Source organism: Macaca thibetana, chromosome 1 (assembly GCF_024542745.1).
Source record: "Macaca thibetana thibetana isolate TM-01 chromosome 1, ASM2454274v1, whole genome shotgun sequence".
In the NCBI taxonomy this organism is placed as follows: domain Eukaryota; kingdom Metazoa; phylum Chordata; class Mammalia; order Primates; family Cercopithecidae; genus Macaca; species Macaca thibetana.
The window spans coordinates 155,327,263-155,345,424 of record NC_065578.1 but is presented as its reverse complement, the minus strand read 5'-3'; the positions used below and the strand labels follow the sequence as shown (position 1 = coordinate 155,345,424).

Genomic DNA, 18,162 nt, shown 5'->3' with positions numbered 1-18,162 from the left:
TGTAGGTCAAAATATATAAAACACAATTTTCTTTCCACATTATATTGTTATTTTGTGGTGGTAATCTGTAGATAAATTTTCTTTCTATTCATATCTTATATTACATGAACCTTAAAGTAATCTAAGTTGGGTTTATTTTTTCTGTAACAAGCTGATTTAACACACTTGATGTAGGCTCACGCAGTTTACACAATGCATGTTAAAAAAAATGCTAAAGTACAGCTGTGATATAGGACAATGAAACAAAGATTTCTTAATCAGTAAAAACAAAAATCTATTAGCTTTCATTTCTTAGCCTAGTTTAGTAATAATGGTTAATCATTTTATGTAATGCACCTTAGGCTTGTTTTTTAACATTTGCCTTACCTTCAAAATCTGTCGTCCATGTGTCATTGTGCCAGTAAATCTATTGCCATCTTAAACCATTAAATGCTTGATAACTGTTTATGAGATGAGAAGAGCAGAGTTGAACACAGCACTTTATGCTTTGACTTATAGCAGTTTAATAAAAGTAATGGCAGTTTAGAAGCAAAGGTACTACAGACAAACATTTCTAAAAATTAAGATTTTATAGGATTTTGTGTTCTCTAGATAGTCAAAAATGTATGCTCAGGTTTCTCTGTATATTTTTTATCCATGTGCCCTGGTGTTTCATTTATTATGGGAATCCTATTGGTATTTAGGACTATGTCTTAATTTTGGGGCAGGGCAGAGTACGGAAGTAGAGAGGGTGGGAAGGGGATTGATAAGATGAAGTATTATTTGTGAAGACTCTGTAAATACCATCTGGGTGATAGAATAATAGAAATTTATTTATGCCTCACTCTACAAATCCACTTTTGGAGGAAAAAATACAAATTAAATGTCTATCAAAATAATAAGAAATGACAGAATGACTATTGAACTAAACCAACTCTCATGGGATAATACTTTTCAAAAATCATTTTCCTCTAATGTAATGAATTCTAGTAACTTTACCACTAAATAACCTGATGTGGTAGCTATAGAGAAAAACAATGATAAATGAGGTTCCCATTAAGAGTTTCACAAGTGGAACCCTTAATCTGGAAACTGGTGAGAAGGGTTCTATGGTCAAAATGACCTGGATGCCCTAGCAGTCATGCTAAAACTATATAAAAATTTTTTTTCCCTCTGTAGTCTTGTATTAGTCCATTCTCAATGCTGTTGTAAGGAACTGTCTAAGATTGGGTAATTTGTGAAGGAAAGAGATTTAACTGACTCACAGTTCTGCAGGGCTGAGAAGGCCCCAGGAAGCTTATAATCATGGAGGAAGGGGAAGCAAACACATTCTTCTTCACATGATGGCAGGAAGGAGAAGTATGAGAACCAAGTGAAGGAGGAAGCCACTTATAAAACCATCAGATCTAGTGAGAACTTACTATCACGAGAATAGCAAGGGGGAAACTGCCTCCTTGATTCAATTACCTCTCATGGGGACCCTCCCACAACACGTGGGGATTATGGGAATTGCGATTCAAGATGAGATTTGGGTGGGGACACAGCCAAACCATATCAAGTGTTTAGATGGTCTGATCGAAATAAATGCTATCTGGAGATCCATGTGTTCAACATCTTTGAACTGTTTTCTTTCTCAGATGATTGGGTCATTGCTCTGATTGTTATTGTCATAGGTAAGTATCACAAATTTTGACACCACTTAAGTCAAAAAATTATTGTGAAGACATGCGTTTTAAAAATAGTTTTCCAGGTTCTATAGTTTTTTGAGCTTGTAAATTGGTTAAACCAATTTAGGAAAACCTGACCTTTTATTTGATGTACTTACTACCTCCCTTGTGTTAGTGATTTTATATTCTGTTATATTCTGTATATCCACTTAGTAACAAAGCCTAAGTAATACATATTTTCTCAAGATGATCAGTAATACTAGTTGGCTTCCCAGATGTGCTTTTGATAGTTTTCTAAATTAAGCAAGGACTTTTCTCTGACTTACTATGGACTGTGTAAGTGAGTATGGGGAGTTGGATTTAGATAGCAAAGAGTCTGGATGGAATATAAATGTGTAGGTGCTTAAATAAAATAACATTTGACCACTGAAATGTAACCAACATTTATTTCTTCTGCTAGATTTTGAATCTTGATTAGTTTTCAGAATTATATGTCATTTGTTTCCTGATTTCTTGTAGTTGTTGCAGTTGCAGTAATTTGTGTTGCCCTGTACAGATTTCTTCAAGGGAGGAAGAAGAAAGGGTAAATTAAAGCATGTTTCTTCTAACTTCTTGGTCCTTCTTATGCTTAACATGCTTTTGTGCAGCTTAAGTTTGTAATCTGTATTGCATGCTATCTTTTTTTTTTTTTTAAATGCCTGCATTAGTGTGTCCTACCAATTGCATTTCTTTGCTAAAAATATTTTAGCTACTTCTAACATCACTACAACATAAAAACATCTGTGCAGAGTTCCTACAGCTATTATGACTTTAAGAAAAATTTCTCTGGGATTTGAGGTTTAAGTTATTTAGCAAATCATGGACCACTCACTATGAGGCCTTCTCTACCCTATTCCCTATTTCCAAAATTGCACTAGTGTCCAAAATTAAATTTAAAGTATTTCACTGTGGAGACTTTGACAGTTGTATTCACTGGAATTTTTATAATGAAAGTTTCCACTTGTCTATGTAGCTTAGCTAGTTGCAAGAAGCTATGTAGGCATCTCATTTAAATACCCAATTTGGTGTCTTTTCATTTAAAGTTGTTATTTATACATGTTAAACTGGGAGATTCAAAACAACACTGTCCGATTTCCCTCTTATGTTCTTTGAATTTACCAGATTGCAGCAAAACTGATGGGGTTAAAGTTAAAGTTGCTGAGAGGGGTTAAATTTATAAGGTACCTCAATTAACTGTGTGTCTTTTAATATGTAAAAATGTAAAAAGTGAGTGGGCTTAGAATAGAAGAAAAATGTACAAGTACATATCTTCTAAAGAAAATAGGGTTTTTAAACATCAAACTCAAATTTTAGTTAAAGAGCTTACAATTTAACAAAAGACTTAGAATGAATCCTGGAACATAGACTAAGATTAGGTGCTTTGACATTTCTGAAAGATAATATACATTCATTTTTATTGATTTTAAAAAAATGTTTTCCCCCATAGTTTTAGAAATAGCTTTGAAATCAAGCCTAATAATTTTAAGATTTTTGGTACTCATGGTTTTATAATATATATTCCTTTTATACTGATCATCAGGTTTGGGCTAAGTCATAAAAGTACATTCTTTACTCATAAGGAACTCAAACTTTTTTTATATTACTTGGTTATCTTTTTAAATACCCATAATCCCTTCACTTGAATCTTAAATCTTGTATTTATGGAACACAATATGCATATTTGATTTATCTATCAGTTGTATATTTTAAAGGTTACATACCTACAGCAATGTGAGTACAAAATATTATCAATGGAATATTTTTACAAATCCATAAGGTTTGTGTAGAAACAAGCTCTAAAGAAAACAAAACAAAGTCACAGTCTACTCATTTTCCTTCTTTGTTTAAAATATCACTGCATCAGAATTTTTAAAGGTTCCTTAACAAGTATTGATCAAACTCTCTCTAGCTCGCAGTTAATGGGTTTGTTTAGTTTAGTTTAGTTTTGTTTTTTTGACGGAGTCTTACTCTGTCACCCAGGCTGGAGTGCAATGGCGTGATCTCGGCTCACTGCAACCTTGGCCTCCCGGGTTCAAGGGATTCTGTGCCTCAGCCTCCCGAGTAGCTGGGATTACTGTTGTGCGCCACCACCACCGGCTAATTTGTTGTACCTGAACTAGAGCTGGGGTTTCACCATGTTGGCCAGGCTGGTCTTGAACTCTTGACTTCAGGTAATCTGCCCACCTCGGGCCGGGCGCGGTGGCTCAAGCCTGTAATCCCAGCACTTTGGGAGGCCGAGACGGGCGGATCACGAGGTCAGGAGATCGAGACCATCCTGGGTAACACAGTGAAACCCCGTCTCTACTAAAAATACAAAAACTTAGCCGGGCGAGGTGGCAGGCACCTGTAGTCCCAGCTACTCGGGAGGCTGAGGCAGGAGAATGGCGTGAACCCGGGAGGCGGAGCTTGCAGTGAGCTGAGATCCGGCCACTGCACTCCAGCCTGGGTGACAGAGCGAGACTCCGTCTCAAAAAAAAAAAAAAAAAAAATCTGCCCACCTCAGCCTCCCAAGGTGCTGGGATTACAGGCATGAGCCACCGCACCCGGCCTTAATGGGTCTTTTAAAGCTAAATACTTATCTATTACACTCCCAACTTAAAGGTTCAGTAGCAATAGTGAACTGAGATGCCAAAATTAATTTGTCCAGTGATTTTTTAAAAGCCCATTATTTTACAGCATAGGGTCCAACCAACAATTGCCATCATTAAAATTTTAAAATATTTTGGGAAGGTATGGTATCTTGAGCCAATGCAACATAATTAATCCTGTAAATAGTAGCACAACTTGAGGAAAAATAGTCCAAAAAATGGTGTGAGAGAGGAAACTCATAATTGCCTTTGAACTTTAAAATATAAACTGCATGGGAATCTTTTAGAATAGATGTTGCCCTTTAGTTTAATGAGATCCCATTTGTCAATTTTGGCTTTTGCTGCCGTTGCTTTTGGTGTTTTAGACATGAAATCTTTGCCCATGCCTATGTCCTGAATGGTACTACCTAGGTTTTCCTCTAGGATTTTTATGGTATTAGGTCTAACATTTAAGTCTCTAATCCATCTTGAATTAATTTTCGTATAAGGAGTAAGGAAAGGATCCAGTTTCAGCTTTCTACTTATGGCTAGCCAATTTTCCCAGCACCATTTATTAAATAGGGAATCCTTTCCCCATTTCTTGTTTCTCTCAGGTTTGTCAAAGATCAATGGCTGTAGATGTGTGGTATTATTTCTGAGGACTCTGTTCTGTTCCATTGGTCTATATCTCTGTTTTGGTACCAGTACCATGCTGTTTTGGTTACTGTAGCCTTGTAGTATAGTTTGAAGTCAGGTAGCGTGATGCCTCCAGCTTTGTTCTTTTGACTTAGGATTGTCTTGGAGATGCGGGCTCTTTTTTGGTTCCATATGAACTTTAAAGCAGTTTTTTCCAATTCTGTGAAGAAACTCATTGGTAGTTTGATGGGGATGGCATTGAATCTATAAATTACCTTGGGCAGTATGGCCATTTTCACGATATTGATTCTTCCTATCCATGAGCATGCTATGTTCTTCCATTTGTTTGTGTCCTCTTTGATTTCACTGAGCAGTGGTTTGTAGTTCTCCTTGAAGAGGTCCTTTACATCCCTTGTAAGTTGGATTCCTAGGTATTTGATTCTCTTTGAAGCAATTGTGAATGGAAGTTCATTCCTGATTTGGCTCTCTGTTTGTCTGTTACTGGTGTATAAGAATGCTTGTGATTTTTGCACATTAATTTTGTATCCTGAGACTTTGCTGAAGTTGCTTATCAGCTTAAGGAGATTTTGAGGGCAACGGAGGCCATCGCCCGTCCCTTCGGAACGGCGCACTGGCCATCAGAGAAATGCAAATCAAAACCACAATGAGATACCATCTCACACCAGTTAGAATGGCAATCATTAAAAAGTCAGGAAACAACAGGTGCTGGAGAGGATGTGGAGAAATAGGAACACTTTTACACTGTTGGTGGGATTGTAAACTAGTTCAACCATTATGGAAAACAGTATGGCGATTACTCAAGGATCTAGAACTAGATGTACCATATGACCCAGCCATCCCATTACTGGGTATATACCCAAAGGATTATAAATTATGCTGCTATAAAGACACATGCACACGTATGTTTATTGCAGCACTATTCACAATAGCAAAGACTTGGAATCAACCCAAATGTCCATCAGTGACAGATTGGATTAAGAAAATGTGGCACATATACACCATGGAATACTATGCAGCCATAAAAAAGGATGAGTTTGAGTCCTTTGTAGGGACTTGGATGCAGCTGGAATCCATCATTCTTAGCAAACTATCACAAGAACAGAAAACCAAACACCGCATGTTCTCACTCATAGGTGGGAACTGAACAATGAGATCACTCGGACTCAGGAAGGGGAACATCACACACCGGGGCCTATCATGGGGAGGGGGGAGGGGGGGAGGGGGGGGGAGGGATTGCATTGGGAGTTATACCTGATGTAAATGACGAGTTGATGGGTGCAGCACAGCAACATGGCACAAGTATACATATGTAACAAACCTGCACGTTATGCACATGTACCCTACAACTTAAAGTATAATAATAATAAATAAATTAAAAAAAAAAAAAAAATAGATGTTGCCCTTTTTATGACAGGAACATATTCGACTGGAAATTCAGCATAATATGTAATGGCCGAATCCAAAGCTGGGCTCTCTTTATGGATCTATTATTTTGTAGTTCCATGTTATTTTGATAGCTGAATTGAATGTGAGGGTGGTTTATCTTTCTTCAGAGTCTAGAGCAATGCTTCTCTGACTTTAATGTGCACATTAATCACCTGGAAATCTGTTAAAGTACAGATTCTGATTCATTGGGTTTGGAGTGGAGCCTGAGACCCTGCCTGTCTAGTGAGCTCCCAGTACTGATGCTGCTGCTGTGCCTGGACTACACTGACCCGGGTGTTGGCCACTACTGATGTGTTGAAGTCTGAAGAAACACTATGAAGCTTATTGGCAAATGTTTCTAATATTTAAGATAATTGAAGTTTTTAAGATTCCTCATCCATATGTATCCTTAAAAAAAGGCTATGGGGTAATATATAGTAGTTGGCTTTTCTTACCTTTTTTAACTCTTAAAAAACATAAAGATTTCCATTATTTTCTTTGCACTGTTTAATGTCCATAATCTTGTCCCCCCAGATTGGCTGTTGTGGCCTTAGAAACTTCTTATAAAGACTATAAAATGTCTGGAGTTACTTCTCCACTTCGGGAGTAACTGGAGGCAGGCTAGCAGACACAAATAATCCCAAATTGCTGTTAAGGCCTGGCCCAAAATGTATTTGTTGTAAACTGGTATTTATGATGATTTGGGAACATAATTACTCTTCTGCAGCCTTCACCTCAAAATACAAAAACAGTGTTAATAGTCATTTTAAGATGTTGGATGATCCAACATCATTTACATTACTTGATGAAAAATGGCCAAAAGATTATTCTGCCACTTTTCTGTTTCGTAGCTCTCAGCTAAGAACAGTATAGGATACCGATGGGTCCGAAACAGTCCCATCCACATGCTCCTTTCCTTCCCTTTCCATTCACATTTCCTTTCTTTACTAATTCTTCTGCCATACTTTTTAGTCTTGGAAGCCACAGCTCTGTCTTTGCTACTGCTTGAGTCCTGTATTGCATGGCATGACTGTGCTTCTGAACAAGAGATGCCTTTTGTTTACATAAATATTTTCATTACTTGTAATGATTTTTTTAAATGCATTTTTTTTTAAAACTCTAAGCATCCCTGGATAAGTGAGTTTGGCTAAGTTAGTGAAAGTTATTTGCATAATGTATATATTTATTACCTGTGACAAATAGTTTTTCCTTTTTTCCATTAATGGTATTCATTATTTTGTATAACCTAAACTGACTTTTAATGTTACATTAATATTGACTGACGCAATTACTTTATTAAAAATAGCAGTCAATTCAGGTAATTGGGGCATATAGTGACATGGGGCAAAAAAAAGGATCAAATTAACTTAAATGTTTTTCTAGTTGGCCCTCAAATTCTTGAGCATTTAACCCTTCAAAAATTTTTGAGCAACTACAAAAATGTTTTGTAATTAGTTTAGAAAGCATCTATACAAAATTAGATCCATCTCAGAAATATGAGACGCCATGTAATATGAAGTTTTGCAAGGCTATCCCCTCATCTGTTGAAAACAGATGTGCCACAAGAAGAAACTTCTTAATGCAAAAGTCCAGAGAAATCTGAAAATACATGATGTCATAAAGTTGATTTCTAAGATAATATTACATGGATTTGATACATACTCAATGTATTCCCTCAAAATTGAGGGTGTTAGGCCAGGTTTGGTGGCTCACACCTGTAATCCCAGCAACTTTGTGAGGCTGAGGCAGGCCGATGGCTTGAGCTCAGGAGTTTGAGACCAGCCTGGGCAACATAGTGAGATGCTGTCTCTTGAAAAAAAAAAAAAAAAAATTCAAGGGTGCTAGAAACCAGTACCATTTCTCCCCAACAACCTGTTATTCCTTTAAAACATTTTGACATGATTCACTTCATGCAAAATAGCTTCAAAGATAAACATATTAAACAGGAATTTCCAGTCTGTTTATCTGCTGGATGATCTATATGACTTCAAAGTTCAAGTAGCTTCTAGCACAAAATTCATGTTTCCAGTCCTTCAGTGAGAATGAGAATGTCTTAAGTTATGAACCTAATTCTCAGCTTTCCTGCTATTCTCTTACACTGGATTTTATTCCACTTGTTATGCTACTCTTGTTTCTTTTTGGTTTGAAGTCACTACTTTATTCAGCCCTTTTCCCTTCCTCTGTTCAGCACATACCTAACTGATGAGAACCACAGAGAAGTAAAATTTACTTCTCTCTGAGAAGAAGAGATGAGAGAAAGGTTTGCTTTTATCATTAAAAGGTATTTGTTTTCTGTTGTTTATTTTCAGATGTCCTTGCTTTTGAAAAATATTCAGTGGATATATAGATATCAATAACCTGAGCAAAGAGATATTGGCAGTAAATATCAAAGAGGAAATTTACATTCCTGTTCCCTTTGCTACATTATTGATGTTTTCTTATACCGTTCCCTTTGAAAACATAATGTGTACTGACAGGCTTTTGCTTTGACGTAGGCTTTAAATAGAGTTATGTTCCCCTAGTCCTTTTATCAGACTATCTCACTTCTTCTACCTTGTGAAACAGCTGTGAATCCAAAAGTAAGAATGTGTGAGCCCACTGGGAAATAACCACAGAGTCAACTCATTTTAAGTACAAGGAAGAAAAATGCCCTTTTATAGAAACCAAAATATAGTTTACTTAGTTTTGTAAATTTATTCAATTCCAACATATAAATAACTTTGTAAAGAGATTTTATCAGTTTCCCTGGGCTGGGATATTTTTAGCATATAAAAGGAAACAAAAAAGTCCTCAAATGGATTGTATTGCCTTAACCCCTTGGACCCTGTCCACCTTCTGTCTTCGAACTGAATTGGAACTATTCCTCTGTTTGTGCTAGAATGTGTGTCTGCAGAGCTGGGAAGAGAGGGAGATACGCATCTCACGTCTTATAATGTGAGGCCCTACCCTAGGTTATAATCAAAAGTTTGGGAGCAGGATCTACAAAGGCCAGTTGGAAGGACAATTTCTTAGTAAAAGCAAAGTGGTGTCTTTGATCACGGGGAAAGCATAAACATAAAGATAAAACATACTAATCAGAATTGGCAGTCTGGGCCTACCCAGTCCCATATACAGTAGTTCCTCCTTATCCATGGGGGGATATCTCTAGTGGTTGCCTGAAACCTGGGATAGTACTAAACCTTATATATACTGTTTTCTCTTGTACATATATACCTATGATCGTTTAATTTATAAATTAGGCACAGTAGGAGATTAACAGCAATAACTAATATCAAACAATTATAAAAATATGCCAGCATCACTGCTGTTGTGCTCTGGGGCCAGTAAGTAAAATAAGGGTTACCTAACCACAGGTACTGTGATACTGTGACAGTCAATCTGATAACGAAGACAGCTATTGAATAACAGGCACATAGTGTCCACAGCGTGGGTATGCTGGACGAAGGGATGATTTATATCTGGGAGGGACGGAGTGGGACAGTGTGAGATTTCATCATGATACTGAGAATGGCACACAATCTAAAATATAGTTCTGTAATTTTCCATTTAATATTTTTTGACTGTATTTGATTATGGGTAACTGAAACCATGCAAAGTGAAACCGTGGACAAGGGAAGCCTACTGTATCTTCTTAGTCTCTTAGGACACTTTTGAGGCTAAAGGCAACTACGAAAATAGTTTTTAGACTCTCTCTGAGCTTCAGGGTATCTGTAAACATTTGAAGATAATTGAATGAATGCAGTAGTTAATATTTTGCTATCTTCAAAATAGTTTCATTGTTATATCCAATAAATGTTTCTTTAAATTTATGTTAATGCCTTTTATCTTTGGCATAGATTGGGTTTCTATTTAAAATTGTATTTAAAGAAACAGAGTCTACTACTATGGGAAAAAAATATTTACTTAGAAAAATATAGTGGTGGCTGGGTGCGGTGGCTCACACCTATAATCCCAGCACTTTGGGAGGCCGAGGCAGGCGGACCAGATTGGCCAATATGGTAAAACCCTGTCTCTACTAAAAATACAAAAGTTAGCTGGGCATGGTGGTGTATACCTGTAATCCCAGCTACTCAGGAGGCTAAGGCACATGAATTGCTTGAACCTGGGAGGAGGAGGTTGCATTGAGCCAAGATCACACCACACTGCACTCCAGCCTGGGCGACAGAGCAAGAGTCTGTCTCAAAAAAAAGAAAAGGAAAGAAAAGAAAAATATAGTGGTCTTGGAGAATTCAGTGACAGGCCAAACCATTAAGTCTGTCATCACAACAGTCCTTAGGGAACTGCAATATTGTAAGTATAGTAATGACACAGTGGAGAACCATAATGATGGCCTCCCCGAGAAAGAGGAACAAACCCATTTATGCCTGAGGTTGCAAGTTTTTAAATTTTTGCCGTCAGACCCTGGCGATGACCTTGAGCAGTAGGAGATAAATTCCACATGCTTAGTGTTCCAATAATGGAACAATAGGCATACATGTGTTATTAAAGTATCCAAAATTAACATGCTTAGCTGTGACATTGGAAAGGCAATGTGTTTGCTGTGGCACACATACTAGTAAAGAATGACTGGTTCAAATTTGGTTTTCGTTTTTCTATTAAAGTCAATTTACTAAGGCAGGGAGGGACCAGAGCTGTGCTGTCCAATTCAGTATTCAATAGCCATGTGTGACTGCTAAGGACTTCCAAAGTGGCTAGCCCAATGTCAGGTATGCTGCAAGTGTCAAACACACACTGGATTTCAAAGACTAAGCGCAAAAAAAATGTAAAATACATCCCAATATCTTGGTTATACTGGGTTAAAGAAAATAAAATTATTTTTTCTATTTGTGTTTTTAAAAGTGGCTTCTGGAAAATTTTTAATTACATGTATGACTGGCATCATCTATCTTTGGCCAGCAGTAGACTAGAATAATAGGTTTTACAAAGATGTCTATTGTTATACTAAAAGTGTGACATAAACTTTTGTTATTTAGGAGACTCTTAGTGGAATACATGATTTTCTTGACAGTGAGGGGTAGATGAGGCATCACATACTTGAACAGTTAGAACCACTATCTTTTTAAAGGTTCTGTGCCAGAGCTACTGCTTTAAAATGGAGGGATCAGGAAAGCATGCGTTTGTCTCCAGTCTTTCCCATTGACCCTATATCAAAATGAGGACATAGTTACTAAGTACTTTGTATGCTACTGCTCTATTTCTTGTTTTGGAGGGGATCAGAAATATAAGACTGGGACAAAGGAAGGTTTTTGTTTTTACAGTGAGACCAGTTGAACATTTGAAATTATTTTAAAAGAATAATTTATTTCCCAGGTTAGCGACTCAGTAGTATAAAGTATTTTTTTAATTGCTCATTTTCTGAATAGGCTTCTGGAATTTAATTTCTGTACTTAATTGTATTTATCTTTGACACGATCTTTATACCTTGGTTTGCAGGAAAGCAGATGGTGGAACTGAATATGCCACTTACCAGATGAAATCAACCCCTCTAGCAGAGCAGAGAGGCTGAGTGGATTCCACAACCTCGTTTGCTAGTTCATCTTTTGACCTCTATTAAAATCTTCAGATACCCAGTTGTTATTCTCTAGTTTCACTCTCATGAATGCAACTGTGGCTTAACTAACATTCCAATGTGGCTTGAATGTAGGTAGCATGCTTTGATGCTTCTTTGAAACTTGTATGAATTTGGGTATGAACAGATTGCCTGTTTTCCCTTAAATAACACTTAGATTTATCGGACGAGTCAGCACAGCATGCCTGGTTGTATTAAAGCAGGGATGTGCTGTATTTTATAAAATTGGCAAAATTAAAGAAATATAGTTCAAAATGAAATTATATTTTCTTTGTAAAGAAAGTGGCTTTGAAATCTTTTTTGTTCAAAGATTAATGCCAACTCTTAAGATTCATTCTTTCACCAACTATAGAATGTATTTTACATATCGTTCGTTGTAAAAAGCCCTTACGAATATGTGTATACTACTTTGGCTCTTGTGCATTAAAAACAAGAACACTGAAAATTGGGAATATGCACAAGCTTGACTTCCTTAACCAAGAATATTGGAAAATTCTCTAAAAGTTAATAGGGTAAATTATCCATTTTTTGTAATGTGTTTGGTGATTTCAGAAAGCTAGAAAGTGTATGTGTGGCATTTGTTTTCACTTTTTAAAACATCCCTAACTGATCGCATATATCAGTAATTTCAGAATCAGATGCATCCTTTCATAAGAAGTGAGAGGACTCTGACAGCCGTAACAGGAGTGCCACTTCATGGTGTGAAGTGAACACTGTAGCCTTGTGGTTTTCCCAAAGAGAACTCCATATGTTCTCTTAGGTTGAGTAACCCACTCTGAATTCTGGTTACATGTGTTTTTCTTTCCCTCCTTAAATAAAGAGAGGTGTTAAACATGCCATCTAAAAGTAGGTGGTTTTGAAGAGAATAAATTCATCAGATAACCTCAAGTCACGCGAGAATCTTAGTCCATTGACATTGCCTTGGCTAGTAGAAGCCTCTTACCTATGTATGTGTCTTACCTCATCTCCTAAAAGGCAGAGTACAAAGTAAGCCATGTATCTCAAGAAGGTAACTTCACTTTGTCTATTTGCTGTTGATTGTACCAAGGAATGAAAAAAGTAAATATAACTCAGGTAGCACTTTATACTCAGGCAGATCTCAGCCCTCTACTGAGTCCCTTAGCCAAGCAGTTTCTTTCAAAGAAGCCAGTGGGCGAAAAGCAGGGACTGCCACTCCCAATTCAGATCACACTGTTAAAAGTTGTGTTTTGAAATTTTATGTTTAGTTGCACAAACTGGGCCAAAGAAACGTTGCCTTGAGGAAGATATGATTGGAGAATCAAGAGTGTAGAAGAATAAATACTGTTTTACTGTCCAAAGACATGTTTATAGTGCTCTGTACATGTTCCTTTCCTTTGTAATCTCTGGCGAGATGCTTTAGGAAGATAAAAGTTTGAGGAGAACAAACAAGAATTCTGAAGTAAGCACAGAGTTGAAGTTTATACCCATGTCACATGGTTTTCAAAAATGTCGCAATTACTTAGAAGCAAGGAATGGTGTTTTTTTAAAACCTAATTGAAGTATATTCAAATACTTTAATGTATAAAATAAATATTATACAATATACTTGTATAGCAGTTTCTGCTTCACATTTAGATTTTTCAAATTTAATGTTTATATTAGAGATCTATGTATAAATATGTATTTTGTCAAATTTGTTACTTAAATATATGGAGATCAGTTTTCTCTGGAAGTTTGTTTAAATGACAGGAAGAAGTGTATATGAATTTAAGAAAATTTTTTAAGCTGCAAAAATGTATTTGCTATAAAATGAGAAGTCTCACTTATAGAAGTTCTTTATTGCTCACTTTTTAAAAAATTGACTCTTGAAATCTGTTAAAATAAAATTGTACATTTGGAGACGTTTCATGATGATGTGTTATTTGGGTTCTGTCTCAAATCGAAGTATGTTTCTAATTGGGGCCATCTTCTAACCATTCCACTCCCACCGCCATTCATCCTGTCCCTCCTAGCTCAGACCCTTAAGTATCCCCAGGCTTCTCCACTCCCAACCCATCACATAGATACTGCACAGAGGTATCCAGTGACATCACATTACCTACTGGATGAAGTCCACATTTCTTAGCCTGATACTTGAAGACCTTTTACAATTAAATCCCAACTTTCTTCCCCAAGCCTTTTCTATCGCCCTTCTTCAAATAACCTACTCTTAGTCAAGCCTGACCATTTCCCCTGTGCTTTCTGCTGTATTCCTAGTTCACTGTAGCTTGAAACACACTGTCCTGTTGAGATCCTATGCATATTCCAAGGCCCAGCTCAGATATTACCCTTCATGAAACTGTGCCTGACTTCTGCCCAGCTCTTATAGTCTTTATTATTACCTAACCTTGGGATAGCCACATTTAAGCATCTATATATACATGTGTCCAGTAGAAGATATATCTTCTACATCCCATGAACGCATATGTAGAGCTAAATAAAAACCCAAGTCCCAACAAAATATAAAATTTATGTAACTAGTAGGATTTGGTTGTTTCTGCAAAAATCATTGTTGCGCTCTCTGCAGATTTCAGTCGGATTGCTAAATTTCTCAAAGCAGGCTTCAGTGTTTCTTAACCGTGGCTGCACATTGCAATCACTGGGGGAGATTTACGGACACCTGGGTCCCATCCCTAGATATTTCCAGTGTAATTGATCTGGGATGTGGTTTGGCTGTAGAGATTTTCAAGCATCCTAAATGATTCCAATGTGCATCTAAGGTTGAAAACCCATGCATTAGTAAATCTCAAGCCCCACAGTCAATTTTTCTATATAAACTTGTAAAGATAGAAGTTAAAGGCTTATAGAAGAAAATTATGGCTTTCTTAATTCAGCCTATTAAATCAGAAAATTTCATTGAAGACTTAAGGTTTTGTCATTTGGCTAACTGAACAAGGCTGTCAAATATAAAAATACTGAAACAATCTGTTTAATAAAACTAGGTGAAAATTATACATACATATGTATATATATGTGTATATATACATACATATGTATATATTTTTTTGAGGCTGGAGTGCAATGGCACGATCTTGGCTCACTGCAACCTCTGCCTCCCGGGTTCAAGCGATTCTCCTGACTCAGCCTCCTGAGTAGCTGGGATGATAGGCATGCGCCACCACATCTGGCTAATTTTGTATTTTTAGTAGAGATGGGAGTTCTCCATGTTGATCTGGCTGGTCTTGAACTCCCGACTTCAGGTGATCCGCCCACCTCGGCCTCCCAAAGTGCTGGGATTACAGGCGTAAGCCACTGCACCCGGCCTGAAAATTATACTGACTATGAATAGAGCATTTTGGAAAATCTTATGTGACCTTGAGACTGTAATGTATTTTTTAAATTGGCATAAAATACATGGGGAGAGTTAGTTACTTTGTAAGGTAACTAACAACAAATCCGGAAGAATGCTGAAGGGACTTGAGATTAGAAGGAATATGAATTTGTGGTGTTAAAGTAGATTTTAGGGTTTGTGGGAAACAGGCAACTCTGTGTTATTCTAAAACTTAGTAATGTCTTTCAGCTAACATTTTAACCACGAATGAGCTTTTCTGCGTATTTTTAAATTTTGCATACTTGTACTTGAGTAGGATTTAACATGGAGTCTAATAACTTCCAGAAATGATTCAAAATTGAGTGATTGTACATACGGATTTTTTTTTTTTCCTGGACTACACTGTTCTCATCAGAATATCCAGGCTCACTCAGAAAAGGTTACATTAATATGACTGATCCTTTGTAAATCGGAGCACTGCTGCCCTCCTGTGGACTGTTACGGCATTTGACAATCCCTTCCTTACCAGCTCAAACTTAAGTCACTTTTCAGAAGTTTCAGTCATTGCTGTGATTCCCCAGAAGACATTTTAAACTTCATTTGGGATATGGTATAAGACTAGCCCTCTTCTTCTTCTGTGAGATCAAAATTATTTTTTATTTGACACAGGATCTCGCTCTGTCACCCAGGCTGGAGCTCAGCGGCTCAATCACAGCTCACTGCAGCCTCAACCTCCTGGGTTCAAGGGATCCTCCCAACTTAGCTTCCGCAACGGCTTTCGCATCTTGGCCAAGCTAGTCTTGAACTCCTGGCCTCAAGCAATCTGCCTGCCTCAGTGTTCCAAATTACTGGGGTTACAGGCATCAGCCACCACGCCAAGCCAAAATTAACATTTTTAAAAGAGTTTTAAATGCTGTCCCTTATTGCTTAAGTATAGGACAAGTATAATATTGTGGATCTGTGGTCAATAAACAATTTTTCCTTCCCTCTCACATACCAGCAGAATGTAAACCAATTGCCACAAGTATAGATAACATTTGAAAAAGCCATCCGTCCTGATTCCTGACTTGAAAGTACATAACCCAGGGAAACCTGTACAGAGGTAGTAAAACTGATGTTAGGAGACTCCACCTTCCTTTATAAGATTTACCTCTCTCATGTAGCTTTTTAAAAACCCACACTATTATAATATGGTGCAGTGGCAAACCCTGTGCTAAACTACTGTAAACAGGAGCCCCACTACCCTGGCGTTTGGGGCTTGTGGCTTCATTGAGAGAGAATTCAGAAACAAATGCTTGGAGAAGCACTTCAGAATGGTGTTCAGGAAAATTATCTATCTTCTGATTAACATACTTCACCTGAAAGAGTTCCTAGGAAAAATAGTCTGTAAATTTGTATTTAAGTTGGGACTCAGTGATTAGAGAATTCTTTGGTTAGGTTCCCATAGCATCATGCTTCTGAAATCTTAGTGTGCTAGCTGGTTACATGGTGATCTTGTTAACAGAAATTAGAATCAGAAGATTCAAAAGGTATCGATCGGTTGGGGCCTGAGGTCTGCATTTCTAATGAGTTCCTAAGAACTGCTGTTTGTAGTGGGCTATATTAACGGCCTCTAAAGAGATCCAGGTCCTAAGACCTGGAACCTGTGAATGTTACTTTATATGGCAAAAGGGTCTGTACAGATGAGATTAAGAAAATTGAAATAGGGAGATTATCCTGGATTATCCAGGTGGGGCCCTAAATGTAATCACAAGGGTCCTTCTAAGAGGGAGGCAGGGGGAGATTTGACTGTGCCAGAAGACCATGTGGCCGCTGAAGCACAAGTCTGGCCTGCTGGCTTGGAAGACGGAGGAAGGGGGTGCAAGCCAAAGAACGCAGCTCTAGCAGCTGAAGAAGACCAGAAAACCTGCTCTCTCCTGGCGCTTCTGAGGGAGGGCGGCCCTTGCAGTCCAGTGAGCTGATTGCAGGCTTCTGACATCTCTAACTGTACGAATACATGTGTGTTAAGACACCAGGTTTGTGGTAATTTTTTAGGGCAGCCACAGGAAACTAACACACCAGTGCTGGGGGCCCTCAGACCACACTAAGTAGTAAAGCATTTTAGGAACAAGACCACAGAAGAGAGGCTCTCAACTTTAAAACAACAGTGATGTCCAGGCCCATTCCCAGACCAGCAAAACCCAAGATTGTAGGGATGGGACCCAGAGAACACTAATTTAAAGACTCTTTGGGTGAACTGAACAGGAAGATAGGGTAGGGCACCATCATACTAGAATAAACTCCAAAGTACAACTTTTGTGTTCAAGGAAAACTCTCAAGTTCCATCGATGTATGGACACACTAGTCTGCCAGGTACTCTCCTGAACCTGCACGCCAGCTTCTCAAAGTGAAGGTCTGGGTCAGTATCTTACACAAAGAATTACCCAGTTCTAGACTTATTTCTGTTTCACTTAAATTGGCCAAATATTTGACTTGTCTCATCAATGTTTATGAAGGACTCATTAGTGTTTACTTCCACAGGTGGGATTTGGGATTTGCCAGTCCAACTTGCATGAGGCTTGAAGGTGCTGTCAGTCTGATAAGCCTCCCCACTCAATAATTTTTTTCATTATATATTCACCAAGACCCGCTTATAAATTTACGGTTAAAAAATCTGGTAAAATTTAGATAAGCAGGACCCATGTGCTACAAAGCGTTTTCTACCTAGGTCGATAGCATGGCTTCATAAACCTGATTCAAGATGTTATCTCTGGAAGAAACATTCTACATAATTACTAACTGATTGTGCAAAAACACCTCAGAATGGCAATTTTAGGTAAAGAGCTGTCTGCATCCAAATGAATAAAACAAAACAATCCTGTTTGAGAGGCATCCCAGTTACATTTTGCTTCTCATGACTTAGCAATGTGGCACTATTTAAGCATTCAATGAGTGTAACATAAACTGCTTTTATAGAAAAGACGTCTCAAAACATTGTTTTTGTGCTTT

General features: G+C 37.6%; 1 protein-coding gene across 8 annotated transcripts in view; it reads left to right on the top strand.

Moving 5' to 3' along the window:
- CD46 (CD46 molecule) overlaps window positions 1-13,763 on the top strand; it is a 39,574-nt gene extending 25,811 nt beyond the window's left edge. For 5 of the 8 annotated variants that reach the window (XM_050781748.1, XM_050781729.1, XM_050781772.1 and 2 more), the window contains 3 exons: window positions 1,617-1,652; window positions 2,166-2,229; window positions 11,768-13,763. In XM_050781748.1, coding sequence (XP_050637705.1) covers window positions 1,617-1,652; window positions 2,166-2,229; window positions 11,768-11,840 — 173 coding nt within the window. In that variant the 3' untranslated portion in view covers window positions 11,841-13,763. Of the gene's footprint in view, window positions 1-1,616; window positions 1,653-2,165; window positions 2,230-8,522; window positions 8,617-11,767 lie in introns of those variants that run through there. The other 3 variants (XM_050781788.1, XM_050781765.1, XM_050781739.1) reach the window with 2 other exon arrangements.
- Window positions 13,764-18,162: the final 4,399 nt, after the last annotated feature.